Source organism: Aythya marila (assembly GCF_965140915.1).
Source record: "Aythya marila genome assembly, chromosome: 30".
NCBI lineage: Eukaryota > Metazoa > Chordata > Aves > Anseriformes > Anatidae > Aythya > Aythya marila.
The window spans coordinates 816,115-830,750 of NC_139071.1; the positions used below are offsets into that span (position 1 = coordinate 816,115).

A 14,636-nucleotide genomic window follows, 5' to 3' on the forward strand; every position below is an offset into this window, starting at 1 on the left:
CGCGAGGAGAAGCGTTTTGGTCGCTGACCCGGCTCATTGCTCCGTCCATCCTCGGTTGTTGTGGCACGGAGGTGGATCTGGGCAGGGCGTTGTGGTGCCGTTATGTTGGCGGGCCTTGGGGCCGGCGTCGCACCGTGGCTTGCTTGTACCAAAGCCAAACCCTCCGAACCAAATACGAGGCGCCGGTCTCGGCCTGGGGGTGATGAGCGCGTTTTTGGTTGCGTTTTGTTCTTTGTGACTCGTGGAGGAGCTGCTCCCCACCTGGGGCCGGTTTGCTGTCAGCACCTCGGGGTGCTGCCGGTGGTGCTGCTCCCGCAGGGGCTTCGCTCCTTCACCCCCACTCAGTGCCGGGCTCGGCGGCCAACCCCTCCCCACTCACCCCCGATCCTCCGGCTTGAAAGAAAGTGTTAACCTTTCTGCACCGAATACCTCAGTTCGGAACCAGAGCTCACGAAACTTGAATAAAAAGGTCCTTCTGGGAGACCCTTTTCAGTATTCTACAGAGGAGAACTGGAAAATGAGACTTGTTTACATGGCCGTCGAGCCCGCGCTTGCCTCTTGCAGCTCGTTCCCGTTCCGGGAGGGATTTCGGCATCGCTTTGTCTCTCCGGCTCCTTGCTGCCGGCCATCGCCCTCCCGCCACGGGCTGGGAAAATGGGTCCAAAGTCCTGAGCCGTCGTCTTCAAGGGCTAACGCGCTCCCCCGGGCGCACGGCGCGGCCGAGCCGCCCGCCCGTGGCCGATGGCACCGGTGGCACCGAGCCGGGCCGAGCACGGCGGCGGCAGAGCTCGGGCTGCCGCGGGCCGGGTGCCGACGTCCCCTCCGCTCGCAGCTTTTTTCCTGTAGCCAGGGTGAGAGAATTCCTCAGAGCACACGGAGTTTGCTGCTTTTCCTTCTCCCCTCTCTTCTTTTTTTTTTTTTTTCTTCTGAGCGTTATTGTGGTTTTCATTTTTTTTTTTTTTACGAGAAGAAACCCAATCTTTTTTTTTTCTTTTTGCCTTCTTTCCGTGCTACAAGGCGTTACCTTTCACTCAACGCGACGACTAAAACTATGACGAGACAATCAATGTGATCTCCGTAAGGGCTTCTCCATTTCTTCTCTGCAGCACCATGCTTTCCGTACGCGTGTTCTTTGCTCTTGGCGAGGACTTTTTTCTCCCCTCCCCTTGTGTCTTATTAATAATAATAATAATGATGATGATGAGGAGGGAGTGAAATGAGGTTTCAGCAGCGCATCCGGGGTCTGGGAACACACGGGAGGGACACGGGGGGCGGGGGGGAAGTGCGGCCAGTTTCCTTGCAGGTACCAGTCTTGTTCTCCTTTAACGCTGTATTGTATACATTTGACAGCACAGCTTGACAATTTAAGTAATAATCAAAGTGTTTGGTAATAATGCATTATTTTGCTAAACGAGATTTGTGATGGTTTCCCTAGTGCATTGTAAAGAGGGATGGAGGGAAACTTCCGCTGCCCTGCCCGCCTCCCTCCCCAGCCTCGGCACTTGGTGCCCCCGTGCCCGGCGCGGCAGCGGGGGCTCCCCCAGCCCCCCCACGGACCTTTATGCCAAAGTTGGACCATTCCCGCTTCGCGTTCTGTTCGGCGCCCGGCATCCGTTTGGTGTAGCTCTCACCAAGCAGTGACTTTTTTCGGCTCCCCCCCCCCTAAAGCTGTTCATCTTGGTTTGGAATAAGCAGGCCCCGGACCACCCGTCCCTCTGTTCCCCCCCCCCAGAAGGAAGTTTCTCTCCGCCCCCTTGGTCCAAAGCACTTGCTTCAAGTAATAAGCACTTTTGTTAAAGCATGAGTCTGGATTCCCTTTAGCATCCCACGGGATAGAGAGCAGCAAGAGCGGAAGGGATAAGAGAGTGTCTTTGGTTTTATCTTTTAATTTTTAATTTAAAAAAAAAAAAAAAAAAAGAAGTTTGTTTCTAGGGAATGAATGAACAAAGGGAAGTTGTGTTTTGAGAGAGAAAAAAAAAAAAAAAACAGCACAAATACATTTCAACTCAAAAGGTGTATTTGCACTGCCATTGCTAGACAAACGGGCTGCGAGAGCTGCGGTCCGACTGAGCCATATAAACTGCTGACAAACACTGAATGTAACCTCCTTGACGAGGGCAGTCCAGGGAAGCTACGATTGGCTTTATTCTTTGACGGGCACTTCAATGAGTTCAAAAATAACCTAACGATGATGAGGAGAAGGTTGGTGTTTTTGTTGTTGTTGCTGTTCCCGAGCTGCAGGCGAGTTGGATTTATTTTCTTTAGGAAGATGTAACAGCCCCGTCCCTCCTGCCCCAACCCAGTCCCCGACGAAGTCAGAGCCCTTGACCAAAAGCGAGATGCAGATGCGCAGTCCCTGGCCCCACCACCCACATCCCGGGGCTGGAATCTGGCAGATCTGAAAGTAGCACTAAAAACAAAGATAAATCTCCTAAAAGAAAAAAAAAAAAAAAAAGAAAAAATGAAAAAGAAAAAAAAAAAAAAAAAAAGGAACAAGTTCTGTTTGCTTTTTGAACACTCTGAGTGTCGTAGCGACTCCTGTGCATACCGCGGGCCCCTCGTGGTTCCCCCGAGCACGCGAGACAAAGTATTAGTCAGAACCGAGAAACCAAAACAAAGAACAAACCGCAAAGACCCAAGAAACAACCTTTTGGTTTGATTTTGTGTTGTGTGGCGGGGCTGGGGGGCTCCCCCCGCGCCCCCCGCAGCCTGAAAACGATTCGAGTTCCACGGCGAGGGCCCCCGGGGCTGCTCCTCTCCCCCCGCCACAGGGACCACAGGGAGGGGACCCCCAGGGTCCCCCCCAGCCGTGAATGTCGGGTTCGACCCGTGCAGACTGCAAGCCCGCTCTCACCTTTGCCTTCAGTAAGAAACCAAAGGAAAAAAAAAAAAACAACCCCTTCCATTCGAAATACTGGCATGAGCACGTGGATTGTTCGGTTTGGGGTTTTTTTCTTTCTTTTTTTTTTTTTTTTTTTCCTTCTTTCCTCTTTTGTTTCGTTTCGTTTCGTTTGTTTCTTTGTTTCTCTCCAAGGATGCAAGGAGCTGTTCAAACCTCTTCTCCCGGCTGACTTTTTTCTGGGCTCAGCAGCACCGGGCGCGTCTCGAAAGGAGCAAAAAAAAAACCCCCAGCAAGGACGAGCCCCCCCCGCCCAGGGCGACCCGTCGGCAGGAGCAGCCGCGCAGCGCGGGGTAACGTACGCCGCTGCTGGCGCGTGAGGCCGGGGGCACGGGGGGGGCTCCGGCCGGCTTCGAGTCGCGCCGCTCAGCCCAACGCCCTCGTGGTGCCGGAGCGGGGTCAGACCCGGCCCCAAATGGGGCGGGTGGGGAAGGGGGACGCGTCCCTGAGGACTTGAAGGCATCTGTAGCAAGCTCTGTGTCTTTACAATATCCTATGTGTAAATGCTGCACCTCTGTATATTATGCACATAAACATTTCTTTGAATACGATAGGACAGACCTCATCACCAGTCAGGTATAAACGACTCTTCCTCTTCTGTGTCTTGGTGTTCTCGCGTGCGTGTGCGTGCAGGTGGGTCGCGTGCGGACCCGTGTGTCTGGGCGATGTCTGAGCTCCCTTCCGATGCAAAGGAGAAGGAGGAAGGAAAAAAAAAAAAAAGAGGAAAATAGCCTTACTTGATCCAGTCTTATCGGTATTGTTCGTCAACTTGAAAACAATAAAGTAAACGCATGGAAACCTCTGGCCCAGCTGGCGGTGCGTGACAGTGGATTTCCCTGATGCCGGTGTGCCGCGTCCCGGGGTGGGTTCGGCTCTGCCCGGTGCTGCCGGGCTCCTTCCCTCCTCTCTTATCTTCATTTTTTCCCTGCAGCCGTAAGGAGCGAGCTCCTGGTGGCCAGACCAAACCTGTGCTTTCTCTGCTGCTCCGTGCTCGGTTCCCGGGGGTCCTCGGAGCCCCATGGTGAGGGGGGCGCAGGCTGCGCCGTGCTGCTGCGGCCGGAGCCGTGAGGGGCTGTCTGTCTGTCCATCTGTCCGTCTGGTCCTTGCCCCAGGAGCCTGGTCCAGGACGTGGAAGCAGGCACGGACTGGGTCGGGGAGAGCCCGGTCGGTGCCTGGCTGGGGAGTGGGGCTGGGGGCACAGGGGGCCCCCCCGATCCCTCCCTGCTCCCCTTCCTTAGGTGGCGGGGAGGGGGCGGCCGGGGGTCTCGCTGCTGATGGCCTTGTTCTGTTCCTGAATTTTGCACTATGTGAGAAGTGGCCAGTTTGGGAAGGGGGGGTGGGGGGGTGCGGAGGCGCCCCAACAGAAAAGGAGAGCGGTGTCGGGGAGGGGGCTGGGGGGGCTGCGGAGTTTGGAGGGCATTAAAGCAAACGGCCCTGACCACTGGGCCTGAGAACCCTTTTTCCTACTTGAAGGTACTAACCAAAACGGCTGCTTTCACTGGATTTACGGACCCGCGCGCGCTGGGATGCGACCGGGGGCAGGCTGGGAGGTGCTTTGGAGGGGGCTGGTGCTTGGGGCCAGCTCTTGTCCTTCTCGGCCCCAAAAGGCTCTCGTGGCCCTGGTACGTGCTCCGTACAGCACTTGGCTCCAGCAATGGGGCTGGAGGTGATGCTTTGCTGCAGGGCCGCTCGCTGGCAGCTCCCTGGGCTCGGCCGTCCCGTGAGGGTTCCTGAGCCCTTGGTCCTTCCCTGGAGCCTGTGTTCCCCCTCCCAGACCCCCAAGGCAGCAGGGCAGCGGCTTTCCAGCTTCTTCCCAAACTCTTGGTGCCTGGGACCGCTCAGTAGGTGCCGCTGGCACCAGGCTGGGCTCTGCCCTGGGCTGGGACCGAGCGCATGCTCAGAGTGGCAAGCAGCAAGCTGGATTTTGGGCTGGATGCTGAGAAATGGTGGTTGTTAGCAGGGAGGATCTGGTGGTGCTGCTGAGAGGGCTCCTGGCCCCAGCGCTGCCCAGCCTGGCCAGGGGACGTTGGGTGCGTGGATCCACGGGTCTCACTGGGGGCTTTCGTAGCGTTACAGATTTGTGAGTCCTCCAAGACCCCTTTCAGAATCCTTTTAAAGGCATCCGGTCAGTTTTCCCCTTTAGTTTTTCTCCTCAACGTACGTGGAAGGGAGTTTAGAAAGATTTGCTTCATTTCTCATCTGTCCTGCATAAGGGAAGAGCTGGAGCCCTCGCTCCCCGCTGCAGCCAGCAGAGCCTCGCGGCCCCCCCGGGCTGTGCCATGCGGCCATCCCTCCAGGCACATTTTGGGGCCCTGCTGCTGCAGCACCTTGGCTGCTGCAACACCCTGCTGTGTGGCTCCTCTGCCCTTGGCTCGTCCGGGGTGACCGCAGTGGCATGGGGAGGTCTTGGGTGAGCTGGGCTTGCTCAGCATCTCCCTGCCGGGCCACGGCTGTGCCAAATGGGGAGCGGGCGCTCGGCGGTGCCGCTCCCCAGACGTCTCCAAAGCAATAGAGCCCTCGGCAGGGGCTGAAGTCTGCCTGCAGGGTGAGCAGGGCTGGGGCTGGGCGCGTGCTGTGGCACCGGTGCGACCGCGCAGTCTGGTCGGCCGGGGGCTGCCCCCCACGCACAGCCCCTGGCACTGGTTTTGGGGCTGCTTCGGAGACCTTCGTGGGGAGCTTTGGGTGTTGTTCCCGGGGAAGGGGCCTGGCTGCTCCACGTGCCCGGGGGCACCCGCACTTTACAGATGCCCTGGAGCGAGACGAGCCTGGTGGGGGGCGCTCCCGTGTTCCCCGCTGGCTCCTGGCCGCGTCCCAGCACCGGCACCCTGCGCCTGGCTTGGGCTGCAGCGGGAAGAGGCAGCGCAGGGAGGGCAAAGTCTCTCCGAGCACGTTTGCGAGGTGGTTAGGGAACTCCGAGCTGTTTTAATTTGTGTCTTTCTGCACTGTTCACACCTACCTCTTGCAATAAGCGGGCTGGGGCGCACACCTGCAGAATCGCTTTCTTGCTCCGGGCCCCGCAGCCAGGAAGGCGCCGAGCGAGGGCGGGTGCTGCCCGCGTCCACGCCGGGCAAATCGCCTGCCCCAGCCCGGCGCTGCGTGCGCCTCGCTTGTAGCAGCTGCTCCATCTCCTCTGAAGGTACTTTTTACTTTAACTCCCCGGCCTTTTTTTTCCCCTCCAGTGCACTGAAATGTGGAACCTGCTGAGCAAAAACCAGCATGCAGCCGTGCTGCTGTTCGTCAGCAGCAGGGCCTCCGTTGGCAGTCATTCTTGCTGGGGACCCATAACGTGGATGCCTTTGTAACTTGGGCAGGGAGGGAGAGGCGAGGCCGGCAGCTCGAGGCGCCGCTGCCCTCGCTGGAGGGATGCTCCCGGTGCCCTCCAAGGTCCAGGCTTCTCCCCTCCCTCTGTAGGTGCTTCTTCCTTCGACCACTGGTTTAAAGCACAAACGCGTTGCCTGGCGGGGCCGGGCGGGCGGTGGGACCGGCTCTGCTCCCAGATGTGGCCCCGCGCGCCCGCCCCGCAGAGACCCGCCGCAAGTAGGGTAGAGTTTTGATGTGCAATTTAAAAATAGACAATAATAATAATAATAATAATAATTTTAAAAGTATGAAATCCCCCTGGGGCTGTCACGGTGGCCTCGAGGTGCCGGGTGCCTTGGTGGGCAAACTCTGAGCCATGTCCCCTCGAGCTTGCTGGCTGCTCGCCCTTGTCCTGAGAGCAGGCGCCCCAGAGAGCCCCGAAATCAGTCCTGAGAAACGAAGCACTTGTCTCTGGGCAGAGGAAATCAGAGCGAGCAAGCAAAATCCCTTCTACTCGTGCAAGGGAAACACGAAGCCGTTCAACCCCCCCCCTCCCCGCCCCGTCGTGGTTCTAGGGATCATTAGAGGATAGGTGGGAGATCGAGGAAATCAGCCCAGCAAGCCATCCGTCCCCGCAGCGCAGACGCTATCCTGTCGGCCTCGTCCTTACCCACGCGTGAGCCTAGTGAGCGGTTACTTTTGTCTCGGATGTTCCATACTTGTATTTTCAGAAATCCTGCATCACCTTTGGGGAGGGAGGGGGGGGGGGGGGAAAGAACTAAAAAGAAATTAAAAAAAAATTAAAAAAAAAGGAAAAAAAATAAAAGAAAAAGAAAAAAGCATTCAGACTTGATCTATTTTATACAATGTAAGCTGCGACCAAGTCCTGTTATTCATATTGTGGCTTTGAATCAATTATGTTTATTAAAATGCTATTGCTTCTACTCCCCCGCTCCTGTCTTCCTTCCTCCGGTATGGGCTGGGTCAGGGAGCTCAGGGTGGGGGAACGCGCTCGGCCTTGGCACCACAGCCGGGGGCCGAGCACCTCGGGGCCACCCCGCACTGGGCACCCCAGTCCCCAGGAGGGGCTGTGGGGCAGGGCTGAGCCCCCCCATCTCCTCCCGGTGGGTCCGAGGGGCTGGGGGCCGGCAGCACCGTGCCTGGAGACCCCCCAGGTCAGTTTCCAGGCGTTTCGGCTTTGCAAACTTCCAGGCTGGGGGACGGGACCGTCGGTCTCACGTGGAGGGGAGAAAGTCCGGTCCTGGGGGTGCGTTTCAGGGTCCCGCCAGCTCGGCCGCGCTTCTCCAGTTGGTGGGGTGGGGGCGAGCGGGGCCAAACCCCCCCCCGGTCAGGGCTGTAACCAGGCACTGACGTGGCCCTCGGCCAGGGCGATGCCCAGCATGATGCCGCTGCCCAGCAGGAACCCCGCGTTCTGCAGGATGAAGTGGCCCCAGGTGCCCTCGCCAGGACCCCGCAGCACCTCGGGGAGCTGGGGGCAGAGCAGGGGGCTCAGTGGGGCTGGGACATGGCCCGGCCCCGCTGCCCCCCTCCCCGGCTGCCCCCTCACCATGTCGGCCAGGGCCACGTAGAGGAAGGTGCCGGCGGTGACGGTGAGGATCCATGGGGTGAGGTGCGCCGCGCTCTGCCCCACGGCCGCCCCCGCCGCCGCCCCCAGGCAGGAGAGCAGGGCCGAGAGCAGGTTGAGGAGCAGCAGGGTGCGCGGTGCCATGCCCGCCCGCAGCAGCACCGCCAGGTCACCTGCGGCACAAGGAGGGTGGGTGGCAGGGCTGGGGAGCCGGGGAGGGGGTGCTGGGGGCCGGGGGGCAGGCACTTACCCAGCTCGTGGGGCAGCTCGTGGCAGAGCACGGCCAGCGCCGTGCTGAGGCCACTGGAGAGGCTGTGGGAGAAGGAAGCACCTGCGGGAAGAGAGCACGTCCCCATGTGTCCTATGTCCCTGTGCACTGCTTTCCCCGTGCACCCCATGTCCCTGTGCACCTCTGTCCCTGTGCACCCCATCTCCATGCACCCCTGTCCCTGTGCACCCCATGTCCCCGTGCACCCGTCCCCAAGCATCTGTCCCCATGCACCCTATGTCCCTGTGCATCCCTGTCCCTATGCACCCTGTCCCTGTGCACCCATCCCCGTGCACCCCATGTCCCTGTGTACCCCATGTCCTCCTTTCTCTGTGCACCCCATACCCTGTGCACCCTGTCCCCATGCATCCGTCCCCATGCACCCCATCCCTGTGCACCCCATGTCCTCCTTTTCCTGTGCACCCCTGTCCCTGTGCACCCAATGTCCCTATGCATCCCTGCCTCTCCTGTGCCAGTGTACCCCATGTCCCCATGCACCTTTGTCCCTGTACACTGCTTTTGTCTCTGTGCAACCCTTTCCCCATGCACCCCATGCCCCTGTGCACCTCTGTCTCCATGCATCCCGTCTCCATGCACCCTGTCCCTGTGCACCTCTGTCCCCGTGCACCCCATCTCCATGCACCCCTGTCCCTGTGCACCCCATGTCCCCATCCCCATGCACCCCCATCCCCGTGCACCCACACCCTGGTGCTCCAGCAGCCCCGTGCTCTGTCCCCGTGCCGCTCACCGATGGCCAGCCCATCCGTCAGGTTGTGGATGCCGTCCCCCAGCACCACCATCCACACCAGGTCAGTGGCCCTGGGGCTGGGGGGCAGCGCGGGGCCGTGGGAGTGTCCGTGGGAGTGTCCGTGGGGGGGGCCGTGGGGTTTGGGCTCCAGCTCGGGGTCGGGGGCCGTCAGGCATCGCAGCTCAGCCCCTGCGGTGGGAGAAGCACGGGGTGGGTGCGGGGACCGGGTCCCTGGGTGCTGAAGAGGGTGAGGGGGGGTCCTTACCGCCGCGAGACGGGGCCAGGACCCCAGTGGCCGCGTCGGGGGCCTCTCCGGGGGGGTGTCGCTGGGGGAAGAGCGGAGGTGTCGGGAGTGAAGCCGGGACGTGGCTGCAGCCCCGTGCCCTTCTTGGCCCCCGTGGCTCTCACCGTGGCCTCGCGACCGCGCCGCAGCATCCCCAGGAGGAGCTCCACCACGAAGAGCAGGTAGATGCCCCCCAGCACCGCCAGCCCCTGCAGCACCGCCATGGCCCACGGCTCCCCTGGCGTCTCCTGGTGCCGCCCCTGGGCCTGGACACGGGGGGGGACGGGGCTCAGGGTACCCGCACGCCTCGGCCCGCGGTCCCGCGCCACCCCGGGGGGGTACCTACGTGGGGCCAGAGGTGCAGCAGGGCGTCCCCGCAGAGCGTGCCCACGGCCAGCGCCACCAGGAAGGCCAGCAGCGAGCGGAAGAAGCCGCGGCTCAGCAGTGGGACGAAGCCGACGGCCAGGGCGGACGGCAGGCTGACGAAGGCGACGGCCAGGAGCCCCCAGCCCAGCGCTGCGGGAGGGGGGGGGAGATGGGCACGGCCACGGCGTGGGCATGGGGATGTGGGGACGGGTGGATGCAGGGTGGGGGGGGACCCTGGGGGGTGCGGGGGTGGGGAGCCCAGGACTGGGAATGTGTAATGGGAAAATGGGGGGGTGGGGGTAGGAGGGGGGGCGGCTGGGGGTGCAGGGAGGGGGGCTGCAGGGAATGGGGATGGGGACCAGGGGATGGGGATGGGGATAGGGATGGGGACCAGGGGATGGGGACCAGGGGATGGAGGGAGCAGAGGTCAGGGGGAGCCAGGGCTCCGGATGCAGGAGGGGGGAGCCAGGGGATGGACAAAGCAGGGCTGGGGGGGGGCCAGGGAGGGGTTGGGGTTACCTGGCCACAGGCCCCCCCCCGGGGCAGGCAGCGTCACCTCATCGTGGTGCTGGATGCAGACGCGGCTGTCGATCTGGTAGAGCAGGGCCGGGCAGAGCAGCGTGAACTGCTCGGGCGTCAGCTGGGACACCGAGGCCAGCCCAAAATTCACCAGCAGCTGGGTCACGTTGAGGCACTGCAGGGTGGGGGGTGGGGGGGGGATGCAGAACCCAGCGGTGAGCGGCTGGGGGGTTTGAGGGGGAAAGAAGCATCTCGGGGAGCAGCGGGGGCTCCCCGGGAGCAGCCCCCGGCCCCACTCACGTCATCGTGCGGGTGGTCGTAGCCGGAGTGGTCCAAGCCCAGCACCCTCCCCAGCAGGCTGAGGCCGGGCTGCTCCCACCGGGGTGGGACGGGGCCCCCGCCGCCCCCAGGGGCACCCCCGGGGCCGGGGGGCTCGGCGGCAGGCGGCGGCTCCGTGCGGGGGGGCTCGGGGCTGCGGGGAGCGGGCAGGGGGTGAGCCCCGGATCCGAAGAGGAGGGACGGGGTGGGGATGAAGGAGGCGAATGGTGGGGGGGGTACCTGGGCGGGCGCCCCCCGGTTGCGGCACCGCTGCCACCGCCGTGCTCCCAGGCGGGGTGTCGGTGGCGATGCTTCTCCTCCTGCACCTCCAGCAGGTCGAGGTGGCTGACGTGGCCGTGGCCCAGCTCCTCGTGCTGGATCTGCACCACCTGCACGCGGCCCAGCCCCAGGCTGCCCAGCAGCCGCGCCAGCCCCTTGAAGGGCAGCGTGCCGTTGGCGCCGTACTGCCTGAAGAGCTGCTGCAGGTAGTAGCCCGACTCCTGCGCTGTGTCCGTGTCCGTGTCCGTGTCCGGCAGTGCCGACGGCCAAGGCTCCCCCCGGCCCCCCCGCAGCGCCAGCAGCCACAGGCAGCCCACCAGCACCCGGCCGGGGCCCATTGGGGAGGGGGGGGGGGCAGGAGGCGGCGGGGCCGGATCCTGGGGGGTCCTGGGGGGTCCTAGGGGGGGGACAGGGCTGGAATCGGGGCTGGAATCGGGGCTGGAATCAGGGCGCTGCGCCACGGGGACGCGGTGCCTGCGATGCTCTGTGGAGAGGTGCCCCCAAATCCCCCCCCCAACGATGCTGCCTCCAGCCCCGGGACAGGCAGCACCCAGCCCTGCAGCCCCAGCCCCCTGGGGGGCTTCCCCCGTGTTCTCAGGGCTCAGTTTTCCCCCTGGGGACCCCCCCCGGACCCCACCTCTGCGCCCTCTGCGCGCCCGTGGGGGTGGCTGGGAAGCAACAGGAGGCAGCAGGGGCACGGCTCGGGGCCACGCGTCCCCGCACGGGACCCAGGGCCATGGGATGGGGGCATTTTGGGGGGGGCAGCGAGCAGCCAGCCCTGTGCACATCCCCCCCCCATGGGGACAGGCACCCCGGGATGGGGGTGATGGTGCTGGGGGGGGGGACACCCGGTGCCACTTGTCCTTGAGGGAGGTTTTGCAACCAGGGCAGGTTTGTGCCGGGAGTTAATGTTTGACAGCACGGGGCGATAACGGCGGGGGGAGCCTGGCCGCCCCCCAGCAGGGCACGTGCCCCCCCCCCAAAAAAAACAACCCACCCGTGTCCCCACCAGCACCCCCCGCATGGCTCTGCCCCCTGCCCAGCTCCCACCCTGCTGCCAGGGAGGAGCCTCCCCCCCCCCCAAGCCCCCCAAGGGACAATTTGGGGAGGGGGGAACCACGGTGCAGGGATGGGGACACAGGGGGGGCACGGGGTGGGGGGGCCACGGGGCTTGTCCGCCCCTTCCAGCCAGGACTCACGGATGCCATGGGGGCAGGAAACCCCCCCCAGCTCTGGGACCTGGCACCCACCGCCCCCCCCCCTGCAGCACGGGGTCCCATGGGTGCCCCCCCCCTGCACCACCATGGGGCACACGGTCCCCAACCTTCCCCCCCCCTTGGCGAGGCCTCACCCTGCCGGGTGCTGCATGGGCTCAGCCTGGACCCCCCCCAGCTACCTTGGGAGGGTCTCGTCCCCCACCCCTGGGGCTCACCTGGTGTCGTGGAGTGTTTTTTTTTTGGGGGGGGGCCGCGCTGTGCCGACTGCGGGGGCCGGGGGACACGCGGCTGCCCGGCCCCCGTCCCCGTCCCCGTCCCCGTCCCCGTCCCCGTCCCGCGGTTGCGCCGTGTGCTGCGCCCAAACCGGGGGGGCCAACGGTCACCGGGCGCTGCACAGAACCAGCCCCGGGAGGGGCCGCGGGGGGGGAGGGCCCGAACGGGTGCCTGCCCCCCCCACACACAGGGTGGGCGTCGCGGGCAGGGAGCAGGCGAGGCGCGGGCGTGAGCTCCACCTTTATTAACGCCCCCAGCAGAGCCCCCAGACGGGGGGCAGCCGGGTGCGGGGGGGCACAGGGCCGTGCCCCCCCCCGGGGGCTGCGGGTGGGAGCCCAGCGGCTCAGCCCCTCGTGCCCAGGACTCTGCACGTGGCCAGCCCGGGGCAGGGGTCCCCCGGTGAGCGGGGGCGGCCGCGTCCTCGCTCCAGTGGCTACCGGAGGCTGGGAGCCCCCGGGGGGGGGCAGGAGCTTGGGGGGGCCGGGACCCACGTCAGGGCCCACGGGTGGGGGGCTGGGGGGGTCCGGGCCCGTTATCTCTTGCCGCTCCTGCGTGTCTCTTTGCCGTTGCTGACGGGGCCGCTGGCGGTGCCGGGGTGTCCGGGCTGGCTGCGGGTGATGCGGCCGCTGGGGGGGTGCGCGGGGGCGCTGGGGGGGTGCGCGGGGCCCCCCGGGCTCAGCCCGTTCCCGTTCTGGCTGTCGGGGGCTGGAAGCAGAGCACGGAGGTTGGGGGGTGGGAAGGGAATTGGGGAGGTGGGGAGGGAATTGGGGGGTGCTGATGGCCAGGGGGGTGCACCCCCGGGGGGGCTGCGCTGCCCTACCTGGGGGTGCGGCGGGGGGGCCCTGGCTGCTCTGCGCGGTGGCCGGACTGGAGCTCTCGTTCTGGGCCTGTGGGGATGGAGACGGGGCTGTGCTGGAGCCTGGGGGGCGGCCAGGCTGGGGGTGGTCCCCCCAAACATCTCTGCCCCCCCCCAAACATCCCCAGCCCCCCCAAACACCCCTGCCCCCCTCCCCAAAATCCCCGAGCTCAACTCACGCCTTTGCTCTGCGACTGCTGCGCCACGTACTCGGGGTTGGGCTCGCTGAAGTTGGGCACCTCGGAGTACACCATGCAGAACCTGCGGGCACGGGGGGGGGGGCGGTGGGACCCCCGCAACCCCCCCATGACCCCCCAGCTCCCCAACCACCCCCCCACCCCCCAAATCCCCTCCTTACTCTCCGATCTTCTGCAGGTCGCCGCCGCGCCCCGTGTACAGCGTCAGGCAGCCCTTGAACACCGAGGCGTAGCTGCGGGGACGGGGCCGTGAGGGGTGTGTTTATGGGGGGGGGGGGTCACAGACAGGACCCCCCCCAGCCCCCCCCCAACCCCGTCCCGTACCCCTTGGTGAGGCGGATGATGTCCCCGGGCTGGATGAGGTTCCCGACGTCGTCCCACACCGAGATGTTGATGCTGCCGGTCTTGTCGGCCACCTTACACGTCCGCACCTCGTGCCCGTCCTTCGTCTTCGTCACCCGGCCTGGGGGGGGCACCGTCAGTTTGGGGGGGGGGTCCCCGAGGTGGGGGGGTCCCTGGTCTGTATCCACCCCCGCCCCCACCTGTCTCCAGCACGATGAAGATGAGGTTGAGATTCTTCAGCCCCGGTTTGATGTCCTTCACGAACGTCTCGGCGCTCATGGTGCCGGCGGGGGCCCTGCGGGGACGGGGGAGTCACCGGGGGGGGCACCGGGGGGGGGCACCGGGGATGGGGGGGCCATGGACCGGGAGGGGGTAAATGGGGGAGGCACCGGGGGGACAGGGGGGCACCGGGGATGGGGACGGGAGGGGGGGAGGCACCGGGGGGCACCGGATTGGGAACACTGGGGGGGGGCACCGGGGGTAGGGGGGGGAACTGGGAGGTTGGGGGGGCACCGGAGATGGGGACGGGGCACCGGGGGGGCCGCAGTGGGGCGAGGGGGGGCACCGGGGAGGTGGCACCGGGGATGGGGACGTCGGGATGGGGCAGGGGGGCGAGGGGGGCACCGGGAGGGCGGGGGGGGGACACCGAGGGGGCGGCACCGGGGATGGGGCCGTGGGGAGGGCACCGGGGGGCTGGGGGGTACCGGGGATGGGGCCGGGGGGGGTGCGGGAGGATGGGGGGGGCACCGGGGATGGGCACGGGGCACCGGGGGGGCGGCAGCGGGGTGAGGGGGGGAACCGGGGGCACCGGGGGGGTACCGGGGATGGGGCGGTGGGGCCGGCCCCGCGGCCACGGGGGGGGCACCGGGAGCAGCAGCGGGACCCCGGGGCCCCTCGGGCGCCGTAACCGGGACCGGGCCCCCCCCGGGGCGGCGCTGCCGGGATGGGACCCGGCCCCGCCCCCCCCCCTCCCGCCTCTCCCCCCCCCGCCCCGCCGCCGGGGGGCGCTCGCGCCCCGCCCCCGCCCCCGCCGGCCGCCGACCTGCCCGAGCGCCGCCGCCGCGGGCATTCCCGGAAGTGAGCGGCCGCCACCGCCGGCAGCCAATCAGCGCGCGGGAGGCGGGGGACGTCCCGCGAGGACAGCGAATGGCGAGGCGGAGAGGGCGGGACTGAGGGCGGGGCGACG

At 65.4% G+C, this 14,636-nt stretch overlaps 2 protein-coding genes across 4 annotated transcripts; both read right to left on the reverse strand.

Annotated features, from left to right (window-relative positions):
* Positions 1–4,327: 4,327 nt before the first annotated feature.
* On the reverse strand, positions 4,328–12,092 carry SLC39A5 (solute carrier family 39 member 5). Its single transcript, XM_082781322.1, has 11 exons — positions 11,998–12,092; positions 10,527–10,962; positions 10,269–10,440; positions 9,969–10,143; positions 9,430–9,599; positions 9,209–9,349; positions 9,066–9,126; positions 8,801–8,989; positions 8,035–8,115; positions 7,767–7,957; positions 4,328–7,688 (listed from the first exon to the last, which is right to left on the reverse strand). The coding sequence occupies exons 2-11, from the start codon at positions 10,901–10,903 to the stop codon at positions 7,548–7,550; spliced, it is 1,698 nt and encodes a 565-aa protein (XP_082637448.1). The 5' UTR covers positions 10,904–10,962; positions 11,998–12,092; the 3' UTR covers positions 4,328–7,547.
* A 357-nt stretch (positions 12,093–12,449) lies between these two features.
* NABP2 (nucleic acid binding protein 2) lies at positions 12,450–14,532 on the reverse strand. 3 transcript variants are annotated; one of them, XM_082781343.1, is made up of 7 exons: positions 14,493–14,532; positions 13,651–13,745; positions 13,433–13,571; positions 13,270–13,341; positions 13,091–13,172; positions 12,876–12,942; positions 12,450–12,760 (listed from the first exon to the last, which is right to left on the reverse strand). In XM_082781343.1, the coding sequence occupies exons 2-7, from the start codon at positions 13,727–13,729 to the stop codon at positions 12,588–12,590; spliced, it is 612 nt and encodes a 203-aa protein (XP_082637469.1). In that variant the 5' UTR covers positions 13,730–13,745; positions 14,493–14,532; the 3' UTR covers positions 12,450–12,587. The 3 variants fall into 3 exon arrangements, with proteins under 3 accessions (XP_082637469.1, XP_082637470.1, XP_082637471.1); XM_082781344.1 differs by lacking the exon at positions 14,493–14,532 and adding an exon at positions 14,270–14,414; XM_082781345.1 differs by lacking the exon at positions 14,493–14,532 and adding an exon at positions 14,111–14,132.
* Between the last annotated feature and the right edge of the window lie 104 nt (positions 14,533–14,636).